Source organism: Phasianus colchicus, chromosome 1 (genome assembly GCF_987193195.1).
Source record: "Phasianus colchicus chromosome 1, bPhaCol1.hap1.1, whole genome shotgun sequence".
NCBI lineage: Eukaryota > Metazoa > Chordata > Aves > Galliformes > Phasianidae > Phasianus > Phasianus colchicus.
Window position 1 is genome coordinate 82,356,959 of NC_143436.1, and position 19,483 is coordinate 82,376,441.

The window sequence follows — 19,483 nt, forward strand, 5'->3', positions numbered from 1 at the left end:
AGGGCGATAATGCTGCTTGAAGAATGTGAGGTGGTTTGAAAGCCATGGGAACAGTGGGAATTGGGGGTGCCTGGTGGCTTTGGTAATGGGCATGTATCGGAAGGCATAATATGGAGAGTGGATCTATTACATCACAGTAGGCATTCGCTCTAGTAAGGCCAGGAAAGCCCTTCTAGGGATTAGGTTTCTCACTGCTGGCAAGCACTGCTTATCAAAGAATTTACCAGTTTCTGGCAAAGGGTTTGAATTGATTCTTTTGGATTAAGGAAGAGGAGAAACTGGGGCTCTGGTGAGAAGGAAAGTCTGAAATGGCATTTTTGTACTCAGTGGGGCTTGGTCTCAGGTTGTGCACACAGTAAAGGGAATGAGAGCAAAAAGCCTCTGGGGAAAGCAGCCCCTAGGAGGGAGGAGGTAGTGCAACACCTTAGGAGGAAGTGTGGAAATGGAAAAAACATCTTCCACATTCAATTGCAACAGTAGTTGGCTGATGGGCTTTCCTCACCAGACAGATCTCCTCCAAGTGAGGTCTGAGGGCTTGGCATCTGGCTCCACTGAGCACAGGAGGTAACTCTGCATTGACAATGTCTGGTGGAGTGACAGCTCATGCCAAGTGATGTTTCTGCTTTCTCAAGGCTGAAATGCCTTTAGTATGTTCCTTTCTCTTGACTGTGGTGTTCCTGGTATGCTTCTGTGTCACCCAATGATGCCAGTCTGGGGAACTAGAGAGGGTGATCTGCAGAATGTGTGGATTTTGGGCAGTGAGGGAAGATTTGTGTCCTCTTTAATTTGCAGATACATCAAGGTGGTGGAAAATGGGTGGAATGGATGAGGGCTGCTTGTGAGTGTATGTTTTCCTCTTACTGTAGGCTTCTGCGAGTACTTTCCAGACATCTGCTACTTTTCAAGGTCTAAAAGGGCTGCACTGAGCTCCTGGGACTAATTTGTGTTAGGTAGTCCTGTAGCTGCAGCGTTCTGTTCTATTATCTTTTGTTCTGGGTGGTTGTTTTAAAGCAGTGCAAAGTTGTATGGAGGAGCACTGCTGTGTTTCTGGCATCCATGTGAGCTTCAAAGAGAACAAACCAACAGCCAGAAGAGCTACATCTTGTCGTGGGGTGAGAATCCACTTTGATTATGTAGCATGAGTACTTAAATACACGAAATCAATAGACTCTCAGGCTGAAGGTGTCTTGTAGGTGGTAGAAGTGAGTTCTGAACTGGGGAAAGTTGCCGAAGCAATAGGGATGTGATTTAGTGGTGGATTTGGTAGTGTTAGATGGTGGTTGAACTTGATGATCTTATAAATCCTTTCTGATCTAAATGATTCTATGATTCTGTAATGCTTCCCTATGCCAAGACTGAACCAAAACTGAACTCTTCATTCTGAAGATAAATAATACTATGCACCTTTAGTACAAAGATCTCAGGACACTTTAATAAAACCAAATGAATCATCCTAATACTCCCTGTGTAGGAAGAGTGAAATTATGTTCTTGTTTCATAGCAATTCAAATCTTGAGATTAAATGACTCACCCATTTCACTTTTCAGATCTGAAAACAGAATCTTGTGAGATAAAAGTCCCAATACAGTCTTTTTACTGAGAGGTCTTGTAACTGCTTAGTCTTGTAGTTGCTGATGTACTGCTTGCTTCTTTTCCTTGATATCCATTCCTAAATGCAGGAACTAAAAAAACACCCATCCAGTTCTGTAATGAAAGTGTCATCCGTGAGAGAGAGCAACAGCAGGTTTAGAACTCCCTCCCAGCTTTGGGTATGCATGTGCGCTCCAAAAGCAGTGCTAGGTGCAAGCAGCAGACAGTTGGAGAGAGAGTTCTGTGTTGTCATAAAGAGTGAGGATCCTGGGCAGACAGAACATGGTCCTGCTGTGGGAAGAGCACAGGGAAGTCAGACTGTGTTTTAGCAGGCAGGGATTGCTGTCCTAACACAGGGACAAGCAAGCTGCTGATGGATCTTGTGCTGCTTTGCAAAGGTATGATGAACATGTGCTGAGCTGGGATGAATCGGCTGGACTTTGCTGCTCTGAGCAGTTGTGTGATGAGTGTAGTTGTGAACCTGTGCAACTTCACAGCTTCCCACCTGCATCACATCCAGCACTCAGGTGGTACAGGTCAGCAAACTTCAAGGCCACATGCAATGCTATCCCATTCATAAGTGGCAAAAAGCCACATATCTGCATATCCATCACTGCTTTGTAGTTCTTTGCTCTGCTAAGCATGCTAATGAGGAAGAGTCATTACCCTTAAATGCCTGAAATCTATGAAGGAATTACTATTTTCTTTGGGCCTATAATATATTTTGCTGCCTTGTGCTTGACTTCCCTTGCTGCCCTTCAGAACAGAGTCTGAACAGAAGCTGGTTGCCCTGCTTTGGAGTACCCACTGGCTTGCTTCAGCCTGGAGCCAAGGTAAGTGCTGGCTCAGTGACAATATGGAAAGAATATAATGCATCTGTGCGGACCCAGTTATTTTGCGCTGCCTACGAGAACTTAGGATCTGCAACAGTCCTGGCAAGTCTATGGAGTAGATTGTCATCTCTTTCAGAATGAGAAGGTCTTGGTTGCTTCAGCTCTGGAGAAGGTAGTTATGGCTGAAGGTATGTACTCGCAGTGTCTGGCTCCAAGAACGGCTGGAGTGGTTGTGTTCAGCCTCAGTGCTTTGTTAAATTGTGTGAAGTGTGTGTGTATACACGCACACACATATCTGTGTGGTCTTCTGTTATCTTATCCTGGAAAATGTGCATTTCCATCATGTTTCAAATGGGGACCCATTGTAGGAATGGGAAAGGTGAAGAGAACAAGGAAGGACAAAACCAACAATTCCTTTTAGTATGAGTTTTTGTCATGGTTTTTGACTTCACTGTCTTCAAGGTGAGGTGAGTGGCATTTTCCGTGTATGGTGTGCAACACTTTTAGCCTAAGGGAAGGACTGAAGAAAACTCATGGAAAACTAACTACCTTGATAGTTTTTCTCTCTCACGAGTAGGAAATTATTTATATGGGGACACAGAAGGATGAGAGAGACCTCTTCAGAAGTTTATCAAAACTGGAGAGAGAATGCACTGATATATACTGCAAACTTAATCTCCAGCTCTGTGCATCCCTGGGAGATATTCCTGTGACTTACTTGTTACCAAGAGGCAGTGGAGCTGCACAGAACTTGCCAACAACGTATGACTCATCCTTCCTCCAAAACCGATTCTTGGGCAGGTATTTGAGTGTCACACTGTTTGTCTGGCAGAGGGGAGCCCTGTGGGCCAGCAGCCGTCTGCCCACCTCCTCCTGCTTAGGTCTGCAATGGAAGGGAAGAGACGTGAGGGTTGGTGTTCAACCAATGTCTAGATGCAGATTGAAACACTGGAGGAGCCTCGAGCACTCATCCAAACCCCTTGGGTAAAAAAAAAAAAAAATAGAGTACAAGACTCATCTGTCAAAACATAGGGCATTACAAGAGAGTCAGCAATTGAACGTATCTTTCTTAGCCCACTGTTCACATTTCATCTCTGCAATCCGGAGTACTTCCACATAAAAATTACTGTCACGTGTTAGAAACTTTACATAACTGCATAAATTCATGGGAAGAGTATGGACAGGTTCACAGAAAATAGAAGTGTTGGGAGCTAATAAACACAACTCACCTTTGGCTCTGACTGTCCCTGAAATGTGTTTGGCTAGAAATGGGGAAACTACCTTCAGAAATCATTGCTGCATGCCTACGTTGCCTTATTTATGCTCTTCTCGAAGTATTTACTTTAGGCCACATTGAAGGTGAGATGCTGGGATAGATGGAATTTTGCTTGTTCTTAAGCTCTTTGCCACATAATGTGAACTAAGGAAAGCCAGAGCTTGGTGGCAGGCTGTATGCCCTGAAGTAATGCTGCCCAGCTGTTTTACCTTAGTGGGCTGCCCCCCTTCCATGGAATCTGGACATCTTATGCCTGACATACTCGGCACCTATCCCCATTTACTGTTTAATAATATGTATAGTGGAGTTGGTGAAATCCCAGAAGCATTTGGTGACTATCTGCTCAGAAACATGACAAAGAGAAGAGACAAAGGGATCAGGAAGAATGTACAATTCTGGTAACCAAAATAAGTTGAGGATCAGACCGATGGCTGGACCTCCCAGAAGAGCCAGAGCCAATCCAAACCAGTGCATCCAGTTCTCTTCTTAGACTGCAGTGGTAGATGCTGGAGTTTTATGTGTGTGGTTTGAAGCTGTCCAAAATGAGAAGCATCATTAAATTGTGGCTGTAAGGGCGAACGATGGATGATAGGTGGAAAACAAACTGAGAAATACTGTCCCTTTACATGTGCATGGACAGGATCCAGCCATGCCATAGGCCAAAGGAGCTCAATTAATTAGACTAAAGAAATTCACTACTGGGACTGACATTTTGTCAAAGCCTTTGGGTGCATGTAGGACTCTGGCTAACTTCAGAACTATGTTTTCTTGGCTATGGGGGATGAGGCCATGTTACATAACATGGTACATAAGCAACACCAGTGCAGCAGGGAAATATGCCATATAAAACTCTCCTTACTCTGTCAGCCCTGTGACAGCTGTCAGGCTTGAGGACTCATCTCTTGGGGACACAGTGAGCAGCATGTGTAGGGTAATGGCATCTGGACTTCTACCTGTGTGACCTATTGCAGGGAATCTGCTTTAGGTGAGGTTTGGATTTGATGATCTCCTGAGGTCCCTTCCAACCCCTGTGATTCTTAAGTGTGCAATTAAGTGAAGCACAGCTGCTGTCTTCCAGGGCAAGGGTGTCCCTGGATAGCTGTAACTCTACTGTCTCACTAAAACTGGAGGGTACAGTAAAGCCTTGGGATTGCCTGGCTGTCTCACTTCCCAAGCAGATTTCTCTCCAGGGCTCACGTGTCTCCTGCTGCACACGTGACAAATGCTGTGTCTGACAGCTGCAGAAGGAAACACTGCATGTCTTCTTGAACAAATTGTGGATCCTGACTTGACCTGGGTGTTGCTATTTCCTCCTTCCCACACTTTTGGAAAAGGCAGATCTGGCTTCTGAGTTTTCAGGGCTGCTTGGATCTGGTTTGCTTAACTGTGGAGTTGGACAGACATGAGCTCCATCAGGTTGGACTATGAACTCCAAATTGCAGTGTTAATCTGAAAATCCATAATCAAGCCCCCTCCCATGGGCCTCCCCTTCTTCAGTTCTCACCTCTCTCTCCTGATGCCTAGGATCAGAGCAACAGAGTTAGCTTTGGCTTCATAAGGGCTATATGGAAGCCAGTTCTGGATCCCTTTTGAACCTAGGAGAGCTGGCTGGGATCTCCTGCTTTCTGACTGCATGTCTATCCTGGCAGTGGACAGGAAGTTGTGAGAAGAAGTGAGGAAGACTTCCTTCTGGGGAACTTGTCTGTGGTGGGGAGATCCCCTTGGGGTACAGGCTGGTAGCTCTGAGTCTGGTCTTTTAATTCAGTTATGGTTTGGAAGAGGGTGGTGGTGGTAAGATTGTCTACAGATCATGAAATCTTTAAGATTGGAAAAGATCACTAAGATCATGTAGTCCAACCATTGACCCATCGCCACCGTGCACATTAAATCATGTAGTCTTTGTTTCCTGCCCAATGGACAATGGGGGCTATGGCACATTTTGGTGTTACTGCAGAGACAGAAGTGTACTCCTGACAGCTTAACATATAGATACATGTTATGATATATCCCTGTGCAGGGATGTACTTGTTTTCTTTCTGCAACTGCTGTCCTAATGAGCATCAACAGAAATGTTTGAGCCAAGTTCATCAGTCTAGAACGTCCAGTGGATGGGGTCTTATATAGTCAGCTCTGTCTGGCACAGTAGGATTAATAACTATCTGAGGGTGATTTAAATCAGCACCAGCCATGGGTACAGTGTAAAAAACAAATAATCATAACAGTACAAAGGGGATTCCAGAGTACACCTCTTGGTTTGTGTACCTGTGGACTTCATCAGTTACCAAGTAGTGGTAGCACATACCTGATTCTTGAAAGCATTTAAGGTAAATGTGTAGGAACTTAAGAAAGACCGTGGTTCATCACACAGTGGCTGCACTCAGGGAGATGTTCCATCCTTATGCCTTTCCTGGACTGGGAAAAACATCCTTATACATGGAATTGGGAAAAAGCAAGCCAGAAGCATGCACTGTAACTCACATGGTGATCTTTGTCTTGTCCTTGGTGCTGTTGCTGAAGAAAGTGATTTCAATGCTGGTGATTGCATTTCTTTTCTTCTGCAAGTGGAACTCAATGAGGCTGTGGTGAACTGAGCAAGAGGGAAAGTATGTGGTAGTGAGGGCAGGTGCTGTGTGTTAGACCTACCAAAAGAAGTAATTTCTAGCACTCACTGCCTGGCACCACCAGCACAGCTAAGATTAAGCAGGTGTAAGAAAGAAAGTTGTCTGTGGTTTGAGAGAGACAGTGGGCAGATCTGCATACTCTGATGTGAACAGTCAGGCATTTTCTGTACCCTTCAGTTCAGCCCTGAAGCTATGTGGCTGTGTTAATATGAGGCTGTGCCCACACTAGTAAATCCATTGGAAAGGGCTTTATGGGGGAGATGTGCAGGGTTATTGCTCTTCAGCTATGTGTCTGGGATCATCAGTGCCAAAGCAGCTGATTCTGATGAGGGTGGTAGGCTGTCACTACTTGGCCTTGCCAGATAGTCTGCCTTATTTGGTCATCCCCCTTCTGGCTCATTTTTTGTTCTTTACTACTTACCACAGAATGGCACTGAAGAGCTGGTCATTAAATAAGCATTCACTTCCATAGGCAGCCTTCTCATGTTGACAACTGCCTGCTCCAGCAGGCCTGTGGGAGGAAACAAAGCCAGAGCAGAGAAAACCATGAACGACCCAGGACACAAACAGAGTTGATTCCAATTCACATTCACTCCCAACTTCGTTGTCTTGGAGGATAGACCCTTTCTTTATACTAGAGCAAGCAGTGGTTTGTTTTGTCTGTTTGACAGGTTAACAGGCCCCCGGAAAATCTCTTCTGACTATTGTAGCCAACCATCAGCAACGTTACCTCTTAATGGATTTTTGAAGATGCAAGCCAACACAAGGTGCTAGGACAAAGGAGACCCAAGGAGCTTGGAGATGGTATTTCTGGTGGAAGTGAGAAGATATGAACCCACTAACCAGGTGACCGTGTGGCTTTGCTGAGATAGGAAGGGAGTGGATGATCTGAGAGCCTCTCTGTGTATTCCTCTGGTACCAGTCACCAAAAACTACTCAAGGACACTTCCTTTCCTCTTGCCACAGCTATGATTCAAAAGGCTAAAAGTGGCAAAGATTATCTTCTCCCAGTCCAGATGGTTTATCTTTAGGGCAGCCATGGCAGCAATTTATGAGAAGGAAGTGATGTAACAAAAGTAGTCTGCAGAAGATTGAGACTTTGGGGTTGGGCTAAAACTTCCAGCTGCTTCTCTAAACAAGAGAACTTTTTGAGCTAATTGCCCGTTTGCTAGGCTAGAGATTCTGGAGAATGTCTTTTAGTATGAGCCCTGTGTTTAAAGATCAGAAATGTTCAGGACATCGGTGTTCTATTTGGACAATATATGGGCGTTTGACTTCTCTACGGAAGCCTGAAAATGACACAGTTTCTCCCTGTCCCCACATAGCTCCCATTCAGATCCTGTTTGGAAAAATCTCAGTCACGTCCTGTGGGTTGTGCTGGCACTCATCAAGAATGTATTGTCCCCTGCTCCATGAAGGTCTCACGCTGATACTGTACCTATTCTGGGACAGGAGAATAGGAAGGGATCACCACAGTCCACGCATCGTCCATTCAAAAAATCTTGATGACTTGTGCAAGGGAATGCCACGATGGGACAGGAATGTTTCAAGGCACTGACATAGAGATGTACTGCCCTCATGTGATCACAGATCAGATACTTGTAGCCTGCAGGAAGAAATGCATGCAGAGAAAAGCAGCCGTCAGCTTTTCAGCTGGTTTTGACCTTTCTGCAGCTTCCTATGGAACAAAGAGTCAAGAGAGAGATTCTGCAGTCACTTCCGCTCTGCAAAATAACATTTTGTAGAACATCTCTGTGACTGCAAACTTAGGTATCACTGCAACAGAAATCATGCCGAAACCCAGTCTCTCATACTGAGAGGGGCACATGGCTGCCCTGTCTCACTTGTGCCACTGACGAGGACCCAAACCCTCTGTAAAAAGGCAATAGCTTTGCCTCCCATCGGCACAATGACCCCAGCTGTGGGAAGTGAGGTATCCTAGGTGTCCCTACCCTCAGTGTAGCTGTCTCATCCAGAAAGTGTTGAAATATTCATCCAGCCCTTGCTGCCAAGACATTTGACTTAGATGTGGTCTTAAATTTCAGCTGGTTTTTGTGTTGCTGAGGAGTTGTGGGCCATGAATCTCTGCTGCCATCTGTCTTTGCAAATAAATGTTGTCATGCTCTGATGTCTTCTCTGATTGTGGCAGGAGCTGGTTGCCAACACAGCATTTTCACTGATTGTTAAATGGCCACGGAATCTCTTTGCTTGGCCACAGAGTATTCTCACCTGCAGAGATGAATCGGGGGCATCCCGGCTGATCTTTGCCTCCGTTGACAAAATAATCGATGTGGCCGACAGGGATCCGGATCCCAAAATCTGAAAGTAGAGGAAATGCAACTTTAGTCCTATGCTCAGCACTACTGTAGGCTGTACTCTACATGGTGTTTGACAGGGCCCAATAACAGGTTGAATGTGAGCAGCACCAGACATAGCTTCCCCATGACCTATTTTATTCACATAGTGAGAATGTATTTCCTGTTCCTTCTCAGATGCCCTGGGTTTGTTGCATAGAGCAGAGATTGCTCTGGGATCTGCCATAAAAATGACTGGCAACTTTGGCTTAATCGCTATCTTCATCATTCCTGTTCATGATCCTGTATAAAGCAGAGCAAAACTGAACGCAACTTTCGTGGGGAATTATGAGGAATGAGTGAGAGTTATGTTGGTAGAGATTTTTGTGGTCTCCAGGGAAAGGGTGCGACTGAAAGGCAAATGTTTATATTTTAGCACATTTTACTTAGCAGAACCTAAGTGTCTTAGGAAAGTTAATCCGTTGCTGCAATAGCTATGGCTTGGACTCCATTTTCTTTCTCACAGTGGCACATTTCTGTTGTCAAGTGAGCAAAAGCAAAGCAAGGTTCCACACGTAAATTCCTTGTAAGTGGTAAAAAGCACACTGAGCTTGTTCTGCAGAAACCCACTCTGCTGTAGCAGGCCTATGGAAGAAATATGTGCTGGAAGATTGCCCTGTGTCTACAGCACTAAAGCTCCCACCTGTTGCTGTGATGTGCTCTGGGGTATGGATGCCTGCCAGCGTATTCATCTCTGAAGCTTGTCTAATCAGGGAACATCCTCAGACTGGACCAGAACTTGTAGTCATGTGGCATAAATGGGACAATGACCTGCTTGATTCTTAGCAATAACAATGGCAGGACAAACAGACATGGCGAGCTGAAGAGGAAAGAAGCCAGCTTACTGTCAGCATCGGTATGAATGGCTTCCACAAAGAGGGCATCCCCAGGGTCCAGGCGTTCTTCCGGGCTGGCTCTGGTGTACTTAGGGCCTGCGGGATCCAGGCCTGCAACAAAATCAAACAACCCAACAACAAATGCTCTTCAGACCCTCTCTTTCTTATTTCTGGACAATAATTTTATTTAAAGCTTTTTAAATTGTTGCCTAGCAGAAGTGATTAATTATTCCCTCATTGCGTCGATCATAGCTCAGAAAGCTTTCTGCTCCCACTAAGTTTCACTGCAGCTTCCTTAACTTGTCCTCCACTGCTCCCAGCCACCCATTTCCATGCAACAGCTCTGTACTAAACAGCCCGTGAAGCCTCGAATTTCTAGGCTGTAAAGCCATGTCTGAGCTTCAAGTACCTCTAATAGAGTAGGGGCAGAGATTCAAACCTTCCCTAATTGTACTGTCATCTGTAGTAGTGCTACAGCCTGAGCAACGTCACTGGAGATCTCAAGCTTAGTGATGAATTCAGCACTATAGGTGTTAATCAACCTAAGCTTTAGAAAGGTTCAATACTATCAAACAGTCTTAAAATAAAATTACTTCTGAGCCCTCTCCCAAGAAATAAAATCAAGTTCTCAAGCAGCCACTGATGTTTTTGCCTGAAACTTGCTCCTAGAGCAAATTCTGAGGAGCCAGAGTAATACTGCAAATTTTCTTTGGCAGTACCAAGAACAGGTTAAAGATCATGTTTTTATTCTGGCTGATGTTTATTCTTTCACTTTGCTTTGGAAAATAACCTCATAAGACCTTTTTCACTCCCCAGGCACCAGCAATGGTTTAAGAAGCAGCTCTGCTCCTTGTAACGCTGCCTCAGAGCTGGGCAGTTTAATTGCCTTTTGGACTAAGTCCCATTAATTCTCTATGGAGAAGGTCTTATCAACAAAATACAAACTGACATGTTTGCGTTTGTGTGTGGAAGCAGGGAGGAGGAGAAGAAGGGAAAGAAGAAAAGTTAGTTCCTGTCCTATCTAAAAATAAAGGCTATTAAAGGGACATGTCTGTGTCTCTTCCTCCTTTCACTCCTACTAAGATAAATCTCCAGCTTTGGAGTTTTCCCAGACTTGACAAACTCTCAACAATCTGATCTGACTTAGCAGGCAGCCCTGCTTTGAGTGGGAGGTTGGACAGGAGACCTTCCAAGGTCCCTTCTCACCCAAATTATTGTGTGACTTTATTCCAGCCCATACCTAAAAGCTGGAGGACCCTGCATGAATTTAAAAGCCCTACATGCCATGATCATCCTCTAACCATCTTTATCTGTAATTCCCCCACTGCAATCTCTTCCTCGCACCTAAGATTTTTCCTGTATGTTTTTAAGGCCAGCTCTGATTTGGTACAACTGAGTGACATGTCATTTCACTAATAACAAGATCTCCTGATTAGGAAAGCTCACTAGTTAGAAGAGAGTAGAGGTAGAACTCTCTGTGTATGCATTCTTTTGGTATTGTGGAGGGGACTGATGGCTGGAAAGGATTGGCAGGATCTTTAGAAGCTAGTGGGAATCCCTGAAGCTTGGATCAACTGAGCCTTCATGCAGTTATAAGACCACTATGGATGACTCCCCTTCCCTGACATTTCATTCCTCTTCATTGAATAAGAAGTCAGGACCCAAGTCTCAGTTTTACCATACCTGTTATCCGTCCCAGCTGACCATCATGGAAGTGCCCAACGAGGCCCCCAACGTGTGCACCAAGGCTCACACCAATAATGTGAATGGATGTTGCAGAGACTCCCATGGCCTGCAGATGATCATACAAATATGTATTTCTATAGAAGAAAGGTGAAATACCCAGCAGCTCCACAACCCTTCTCATGCAGAATTGCTTTTGAGGTATAGAGTGGAGAACAAACTAGATGTGGAATGATGGCTATTGTCCTTTCTGCTTTTCAGAGTCTTTCTTTTGGTCCACACATGCAAAACCAGCTCTAACCAGGTTGGTCACGACTACATAGCCTGTTGCTCCTCCTTGTATGGTTTGCTTCAGATAGAACTTCCTCATCTCAGCCAAGTAACTCATGTTCCCCCATACAATGAATCTTTTCCTCAGTAAAGCAGAGGAAATAATTTTATTTCACTTTTATACCACTATTGTGCACATTGTACTCTTACTCATTATTTCAAGATTACATTTGCAGAGATAAAGGATTTATTCATAGATTGAACTGCCAGGTAAAGCATAGTCACTTAGATATGACGTGAGGTGACTCCATCCTGCTGGCTGCAGGCTGTTCAGCATGATGCAGTAGCATACAATGGGTGAGAATGAGACCATGGGAGTGAGATGAAAAATCCTGCCTTTGAAATATGACGTTACATCCTGCAGCAGTACTGAGGTTATGAGAAACTACAATTAGTCTTCTGTGGTGTAAGCAAGAGAGTTTGGACAAAAAAGTCCTTAAGTAGCTGGACTAGAGCTCAGCACATACACAGGACAGATGCTGGGGACCAGAGTGGCCCAGTAATTTGTTCACTCTGTCACAGCTGCTCCAGGAGTGTGAGTACACACTCTGGAGCATACCCAGGATCTCCCACACTGTGCAGTCAGGGTCTACAGTGCACATGCTACACAGAGTTTATGCATAGCTGGTAAATGCAAAGATATACCGTCCTCACTTTATAAGTGTTGTTCAGAGGTGCTATGCATGAGCTTACCAGGAGCTTGCTGATGAAGCTTGTGATGAAGAGTGCCACCTGTGTGACGTTTTCCACTGCGGAGTTATAGGCTCCTGTAGACCCATGAACCCAGTCCACTGCAATCACATTTACCTGACTTATGTGCAATAATGCATGGACAAGCCCTTCAATCCAGGAAGGTTTTGTACCCAATGCCCTGTGGAGTAATCAGAAACAAATATGTTAGGTGTTTTCTAAAGAAGGGCATGTGACAAAATATTGCTCACTGATGCTGTTTCATATATCTCAGAATAGGCTGTCAGACAGCTGCTGAAAAGTTGTTCTGGTGCCAGACACATATACGTGGCATGTCATTGCTGCAGTGTAGCAACAAACACTGTCCAGAATGGGTTGATTCAGAAAGGAACCAACCAAGAAAAACATTTGTAGGGCTCGGGCTGAGATCTTGATCTTGCTGTGGTGTTCCAGTTAGCCACCACAGAGCCCACTTGGAATGAGTGAACTGATCAGGAACACCTGGTCCTGTTCTGCTGCCAACCAGGAGGAAGTCCTGGGTCAAACCACACAGCCTGTCACTGCTACACTGAGAAAATGAGGAGCCTGTGTACTTCCCACTTCCCCTAGTATCACCTGGGGCAGGAGTATGCTATGTCATGTGAGAGCAACTGCTGATTTTCTGAAAAGACCCTGCAACTCCTTGTGTGGTTTCATAGAATTGTAGAATGGCCTGGGTTGAAAAGGACCACAATGATCACCTAGTTTCAACCCCCCTGCTATGTGCAGGGTCACCAACCACCAGACCAGGCTGCCCAGAGCCACATCCAGCCTGGCCTTGAATGCCTCCAAAGGCATTCAAAAGTTTCATCCTGGTTTTCTAGGCACTTGTCATTCAGGCTTTTGCACATCAAATCAAATAACATTAAATGGTCACAGCTGGCTAAAAAATGGCACTGTGAAAGAAGCTGGCAATATGGTGATAAAATAAACTGGTTTTCATCCCTACGTTTTCAAGATTAAAAGTACTGTGTGTCTGGCAGGGATTCTAAATGACTGGCTAATCCAGGCTTCTGATGAACCAGGACATCAAGGTTCTGCAAGGAGACAATTTAAAGAGAAGAGGATCTTGAAGAAAAGACTTCTTAAATAAAAAGATTGAAAGAAAAATGGAAGAGAAAGGAAAGGGAAAGGGAACGGGTAAAAAGAGTGAGAAAAAAAGAGTGAAATAAAGAATGAATGAAGATACAGAAGAAAGAAAGATGGAAAGGAAGGGGGGGAGGAGGGGGAAAGGGGAAGAAAAAGGAATAGGGAAAATAATTTCCTAACTTGTTTTAGGCTCCAAAAATGTGAAACAAAAAATAGGCAGCTAGTTGCGCAGTAAAGCACATGCTCCTACTGTTTCAACTTGGGTCACAGGAGGCTGCAAGATGAAAACTGCAAAATTTTTAAAAAGACTTTATGTTCCTTGAGAGAATGCCAAAAGGACTGGGAGGATAGATAGTGTTCTCCTTGATTCTCCCAGTTGGTGTTTGGGACCAAGGTAGAAGGAGGAGTCAGTTGAATGAACGGCTGCAAGGACGGTATTGTGCTAATAATTTTGGCTACTATGATCTTGGACTTACCTTCAATAGACTGGGCATGTTGATGTTGAATAAGATGCAACTGACCAGCAGGGCCGAGAATATATTGGACAGCAAACTGGCTGGGCTTATCGCTAGTGCTTTAAACTGGATTTGATGTGGGAGGGGGATGTACTTGTAAATGACAGAGAAGAGTCAGAGAACGCTGTCATTTTAGGAAGCAGCAGAAGAAAACCTCTGATTGGTCCCAGGTGATTTGGGGAAGGCTTTTCCAGGATGGTAAAACAGCCAGTAACTCAGCTGAAGTGCCTCTACACCAATGTTTGCAGCAAGTCTCTCATGTCCCTGAACCTCCAGTATTCCTCCCACTGTAAGAGAGGAGCAAGTCTGAGGCCACTTCACGAGGCTGAATGTATACATGTCTATGGGGTCAGATGACATGCATTCTAGGGTCCTGAAGAAACTGACTGATGTAGTTGCCAAGTCACTCTCCATCATACTTGAAAAATCATGGCTGTCAGGCAAAGTACCTGGTAACCAAAAAAAGAAAAACATCACTCCCATTTTTAGGAAAGGAAGAAAGTAAGACCCAGGGAATTACAGGCCAATAAGCCTCACATCTGTGCCTGGCAAGTTCATGGAGCAGATCTTCCTGGAAGAGATGTTAAGGCATACACAAGATGAGGAGGTGATCCAAGACAGTCAACATGGCTTCAGCAAGGGGAAATCATACCTGACCTTTTATGAAGGAGTAACAGCATGGTGGACAAAGGAAGGGCAACAGATGATAACCTTCCTGAACTTCTGCAAGTCCTTTGACATGGTCCCACACCACATCCTTACCTCTAAATAGGAGAGACACAGATTTAAAGGGTGAGCTATTCAGTGGATAAAGAACTGATTGAATGGTTGCTGCAAGAGGGTTGTAGTCAATGGTTCCATGCCCAGGTGCAGGCTGGTGATAAGTGGTGTCCCCCAGGGGTCAGTCTTGGGACTGGCACTCTTCGACATCTTTATCAGTGACACAGACATATATTGTATCCTTAGCAAGTCTGTTGATGACACCAAGCTGAGTGGTGCAGTTGGTACAACAGAAGGAAAAGATGTCATTCAGACTGACCTAGATAGTCTTGAAAAGGAACCTAATGAGATTCAACAAGGCCTAATGCAGACTAGGAGAAGAAGTCCTGGAGAGCAGCCATGCAGAGAAAGACTTAGGAATTCAGGTGGGTGAAAAGCTTGACATAAGCCAGCAATTCTCACTGCTTGCAGTCTGGAAAGCCAGACTGTATCCTGGGCTGCGTTAAAAGAGGGGTGGCTTCATCCAGAATACTGCACTCAGGCCAGGGACCGCCAGGAAGGATGTGGAGCTGTTGGAGCAGGTCCAGAGGAACTCTGTGAAGATGATCAGAGGGCTGGAGCACCTCTCCTATGAAGAAAGGTTGAGGAAGCTAGGCTTGTTTAGCTTGGAGAAGGGAAGGCTCTGGGGAGATCTCAATGCAGCTTTCCAGTACTTAAAGGAAATTTATCAGCAGGAGGGAGCCCAACTTTTTACAGTCTGATAGTGGTAGGACAAGGGGAATGGTTTTAATCCAAAAGTGGGGATTTAACTTAGATGTTAAGAAGAAATTATTTACTCAGAGGATGTTGAGGCACTGGAACAAGTTGCCCAGAGAAGCTGTAGATGTCCCACTTCTGAAGGTGTTCAAGGCCAGACTAGATGAGGCTTTGGGCAGCCTGATCTAGTAGTTGGCAACCATATGGCAGAGGGATTAGAACTACATGATCTTCAGAAAGTCCCTTCCAAATCAAGACATTCTATGATTCTATGAAGCTTGCATTGTAAAGAGAGTTGTCAACAGCATTTTTTCCCACCCCTGGCCCTGTCCCACCAACAGTCTCACAGGCAGTTCCCAGGTATGGTTTGGCATTGAGCACACCAAGCTCTGCTCTTAGCAGGTGTTTCAAATGTAGTTGGGGAGAGTTAGATTGTCAGATGGGCAGCGGATTTCCATGCCAGCCCCACGCAGGGCCTGGGAATGCCCTGTCTGTTTAATTTATGAATGTAAATTTAACCATAATGCTCTTCTTTCTCTCACCTGAACCCATGGATTATTATCTTCGTTTCCAGGCTGCTATTGAAGCTGGAGTTCTTGATGTCATCATCAGCCAAAATTAGCTCCCCACAGCTAGGGCTGGAGGAGGTGAATAGAAGAAACCGGACATTAAGCTTACTGCCATGTAGGAAATTTGCTGTCTGGAAATCAGCACAACGATGCCCTGAGGTTCTGTTTGTGTTCCCTGCAATGAGAAGGAGTGAGAAGAATATTTGGCTTGTGTCTGTATGGTGAAAGAAAAAGCTCATTCTAATTCACTAGGAATCTGGTTTCTATTAATAAAAAGAGTGAAAGGCTGGAACGTAGATTAAAATCAGCCTATTCTGAAAAAAAAAAAAAAGTATTGCCTGAAGAAGCTGTTCTGCACTTTGATGGAATTGGAGCAGTGACTGGGGAAGAAAACTGTGGATGTCTGTGGACTTCTGAGAATTGTTTTACTGAGATGTGAATGAAAATAAAAAAATCCATCAAACCCACAACTAGTACAAAACTGTGTAAATTTAGGCTATAAATCAGGGAAAGACCTGCGTAGCAGACCTACATGGTGTGTATGGCTAGCCAGTAGAACAAGTAATCCACAAAAGACCTCCATCTTTTGACATTCTAGAGAACTGGTTGCTATTTCAGAATGGTTATAGAAGGCAACATGTTGGATTAACAAAAGATAATATTTATTGACATGTGATGAGCAGGAAGCCAAATAATTGATGAAACGATCCCTTCTGACTTAAAAAATGGTTACACTGTGAACTGACATAGTTGCATCCTGATAAAATGACAACTCATGTTCCTTTCTTTTTCTAGACCGGAGGAAGTGAAACAGCTTTAAATTTACATGTTCAATTAAAAATAAAAATAAAAATCCCAAACAACCAGCTCCTAACTGAACCAGAGAGAAAAGGGAAAGGCATTCTCTGGCAGCCATTCAGAAAAGCTGCTGCTCATGAACTAGCTTTACTTAAGGGGCATGCTTAGTAAAAGCAGAGCATATCAGAAATGGCATCAGGGGAGGAGGATTGTGAGTACAAAAAAAGAACCCAACTAAAGCAAGAAGTGGAGGTGCAGCGTCTATTTATTTTCCCTCAGCTACTGCAGATTACAGTTGCTCAACTTTCAAATCAGGAGTTGCCAGTGCCAGAGGTCAAGTGGTCTCTTTTCCACCTCCCTGCACTTCAGCACAATTCTGGAATGCTCTTTCAGATCATGTTAGTGGTGTAAAATCACCGAGACAGATGGGTTAAGGAAGGACTTTTCCTGTGCTGGCCATTCTCCCGATGTCTAACTGGATTCTTACAGCAAAGACCTGTTGAAACACAGGTATGCTGGGAAGAATTTAAGTCAGATCCTTCTGGTAAAGCCTTCAATCCCTTGCCATGCATTCATGCCTTTTCTTACCTGTTTGTGCTGAGCTAAGCAGCAAGATGCCAGCAAGGACAAAGAGGAGTTTTCTCTTCGGATCCTCAACCATCTTCCTGTTAGTCCACTACAAGTATGGGGATTGTACACAGAATAACAATGGTGGTGGATTGCTCATTCAGCTTGTCTTGGTCAATGATCAACTAGGCTCTGGTCTTTTGGGAAAACGAATAGGGACAATCTCCTCTGCTCTTGTTTGATCATTAGTCAAAGTCTGTGTCAGCAGAGGCTTCACTTGTATTTTGGTTAAAATAGATGTTGACACCCCTTTCCTTCCTACTTCCTTTTCCTGAAGGCAAGAGAAGTAGTTGCAAGGTTTCGTAATATGTTTGTGCCAGGAAGGCTCCTAGCAGAACACTGCATCTAAATATTTTCCTATTGCATCAGTGTCTTTCTTTTTGGTGCATGTTGGCCTTCCTTGCAGGAGAACAGGCAGCTTTACCTTTGACTGTTTTAAGTGGCAAGAAGCAAAAGAGAAAGCTCATTCCCTCCCCAGGTGGAATATACTCTACAGCTGCTTTACTTGAGAAACAAAATGAAGAAATTGATTCAGTCTGACTGGAAAGATGACCAAAAGCACCAGGCATTCACAATTAACTGGCAATAGCAGTCATTTTCTTACCCCAGCTTGCTCTGGCCAAGGGTAATGGAGAAGAGCAGGCAGAAGTTTTTTAGGCAGAACTTTTTTTTCTTTTTCTGTGGGGAAGTTTGGCAGCATTAACTCCTTGGCCCAGAGGGTTGCTGAAACCTTGGCCCAACTGCATCTTCCAAGAGACACGCAGCAGACATGGCCTGACCCTGAAACACTTACTTGGCTCTGTGGTCATGCAGGCTTATTGTCTGAGGAACAGATTCTCAGTGTTTCTTCAAATATATTACTGAATTGGTGTCAACTGGTTGTCTACCTGACCAGTTTTCCAAGATGTAGTGTTGTGATACAAAGGCAACAAGGCTTCCAGCCCAGCTCAGGTGAATTCTGACACTGCATGACACAAGCTAACTTGAGACTGCAACAGAGCCCAGCCCACTCCCTTGTGATCTGATCTGATTCCTTTCTTAGTGCAGAAAAAAGGAAATAAGCTTCTATAATCCTACCAATAAGCTGTGCCATTTCGTGCAAGCCTCCTTTATACACCACTATGTGAATGTACAGATTCACATAGTTAAACACTCTATCATGCCATAAAAATACAACTGAAAATAATAAATCTTTATCATATTGAAGATTCTGTTGCCTTAGCACCTTTTTTCCCTGTAATCTCAGTATTTAGCTATTCTATGAAATTTTTCTGCCAGCATACCGCAGTGGTCCTTCATGCAAACACAGAAAACCACCTCACTGCTCTGTGCTTAAAATGTTTTACCAGTAAAATTATTTTAGTGTAAAGGTTTTTCTTTTTTTTTTTTTTTTTATTTGTGAACTTAATTACAGTAACTACAGTTATACCCATTCTGAAAAGTACTGTTGGCACCATTATTTTACTTCCCACAGGGAGAACCTATAATAACAGTAGGGGCTTCTACACTGTTGAAAAAGCTTTCAGCCCACACCAAATTGAAGCTCGATGTGATACACTTAAGCCAGTCAACAAACAAATGTGATTTTATGCACAAAATTCTTATTATTAAGGATCTGAAAATTGCAGTGTTTGCACATTCCAGCGAACACCAAAAGTGGAAAATATCACCACCTCACTTACAAAGCAACAGCTGGCAGCAACGTATCAGCATTTTGATGTACCCAGATGTCAGGAGGAAATCTGATTGCAGAAAGACTCACTTAAGTGTAAAAGCAATTAAGAGGCAATGGAAACAATGCAGCCTGAGTAGCAGTGTGTGGCCCTGGGGAAAACAGATTGTCATACCATTAAGCGGTGACCAGGTCCGCTCCTTGTCTTCTCTGCAAGGAAAGGAATGAAATGCCAGCATGGCTTTGCTTATAGTGAGTTAAGGGTGGTTCTACCCCACTGTTAGAATACTTGACATCGCAGCTCCTTTTCTGTCCTTTCACTGGAACAGGCTGCCCAGAGAGGTTGTGGAGTCTCCTTCTCTGGAGGTATTCAAGACCCACCTGGACACCTACTTGTGCGACCTGGTGTAGGGAAACCTGCTTTGGCAGGGGGGTTGGACTCGATGATCTCTGGAGGTCTCTTCCAACCCCTACGATTCTGTGAT

The 19,483-nt window shown here is 44.2% G+C and overlaps 1 protein-coding gene across 2 annotated transcripts; it reads right to left on the minus strand.

The window, feature by feature from the left end:
* Nucleotides 1–1,499: 1,499 nt before the first annotated feature.
* Nucleotides 1,500–19,319, minus strand: PLA1A (phospholipase A1 member A). Of its 2 annotated transcripts, none has more exons than XM_090150272.1 (11): nt 19,174–19,319; nt 15,875–16,076; nt 12,217–12,394; nt 11,194–11,302; nt 9,520–9,621; nt 8,550–8,639; nt 7,759–7,926; nt 6,742–6,831; nt 6,178–6,286; nt 3,142–3,306; nt 1,500–1,881 (listed from the first exon to the last, which is right to left on the minus strand). In XM_090150272.1, the coding sequence occupies exons 1-11, from the start codon at nt 19,235–19,237 to the stop codon at nt 1,797–1,799; spliced, it is 1,362 nt and encodes a 453-aa protein (XP_090006398.1). In that variant the 5' UTR covers nt 19,238–19,319; the 3' UTR covers nt 1,500–1,796. The 2 variants fall into 2 exon arrangements, with proteins under 2 accessions (XP_090006398.1, XP_031468868.2); XM_031613008.2 differs by lacking the exon at nt 19,174–19,319 and adding an exon at nt 17,288–17,534.
* Nucleotides 19,320–19,483: the final 164 nt, after the last annotated feature.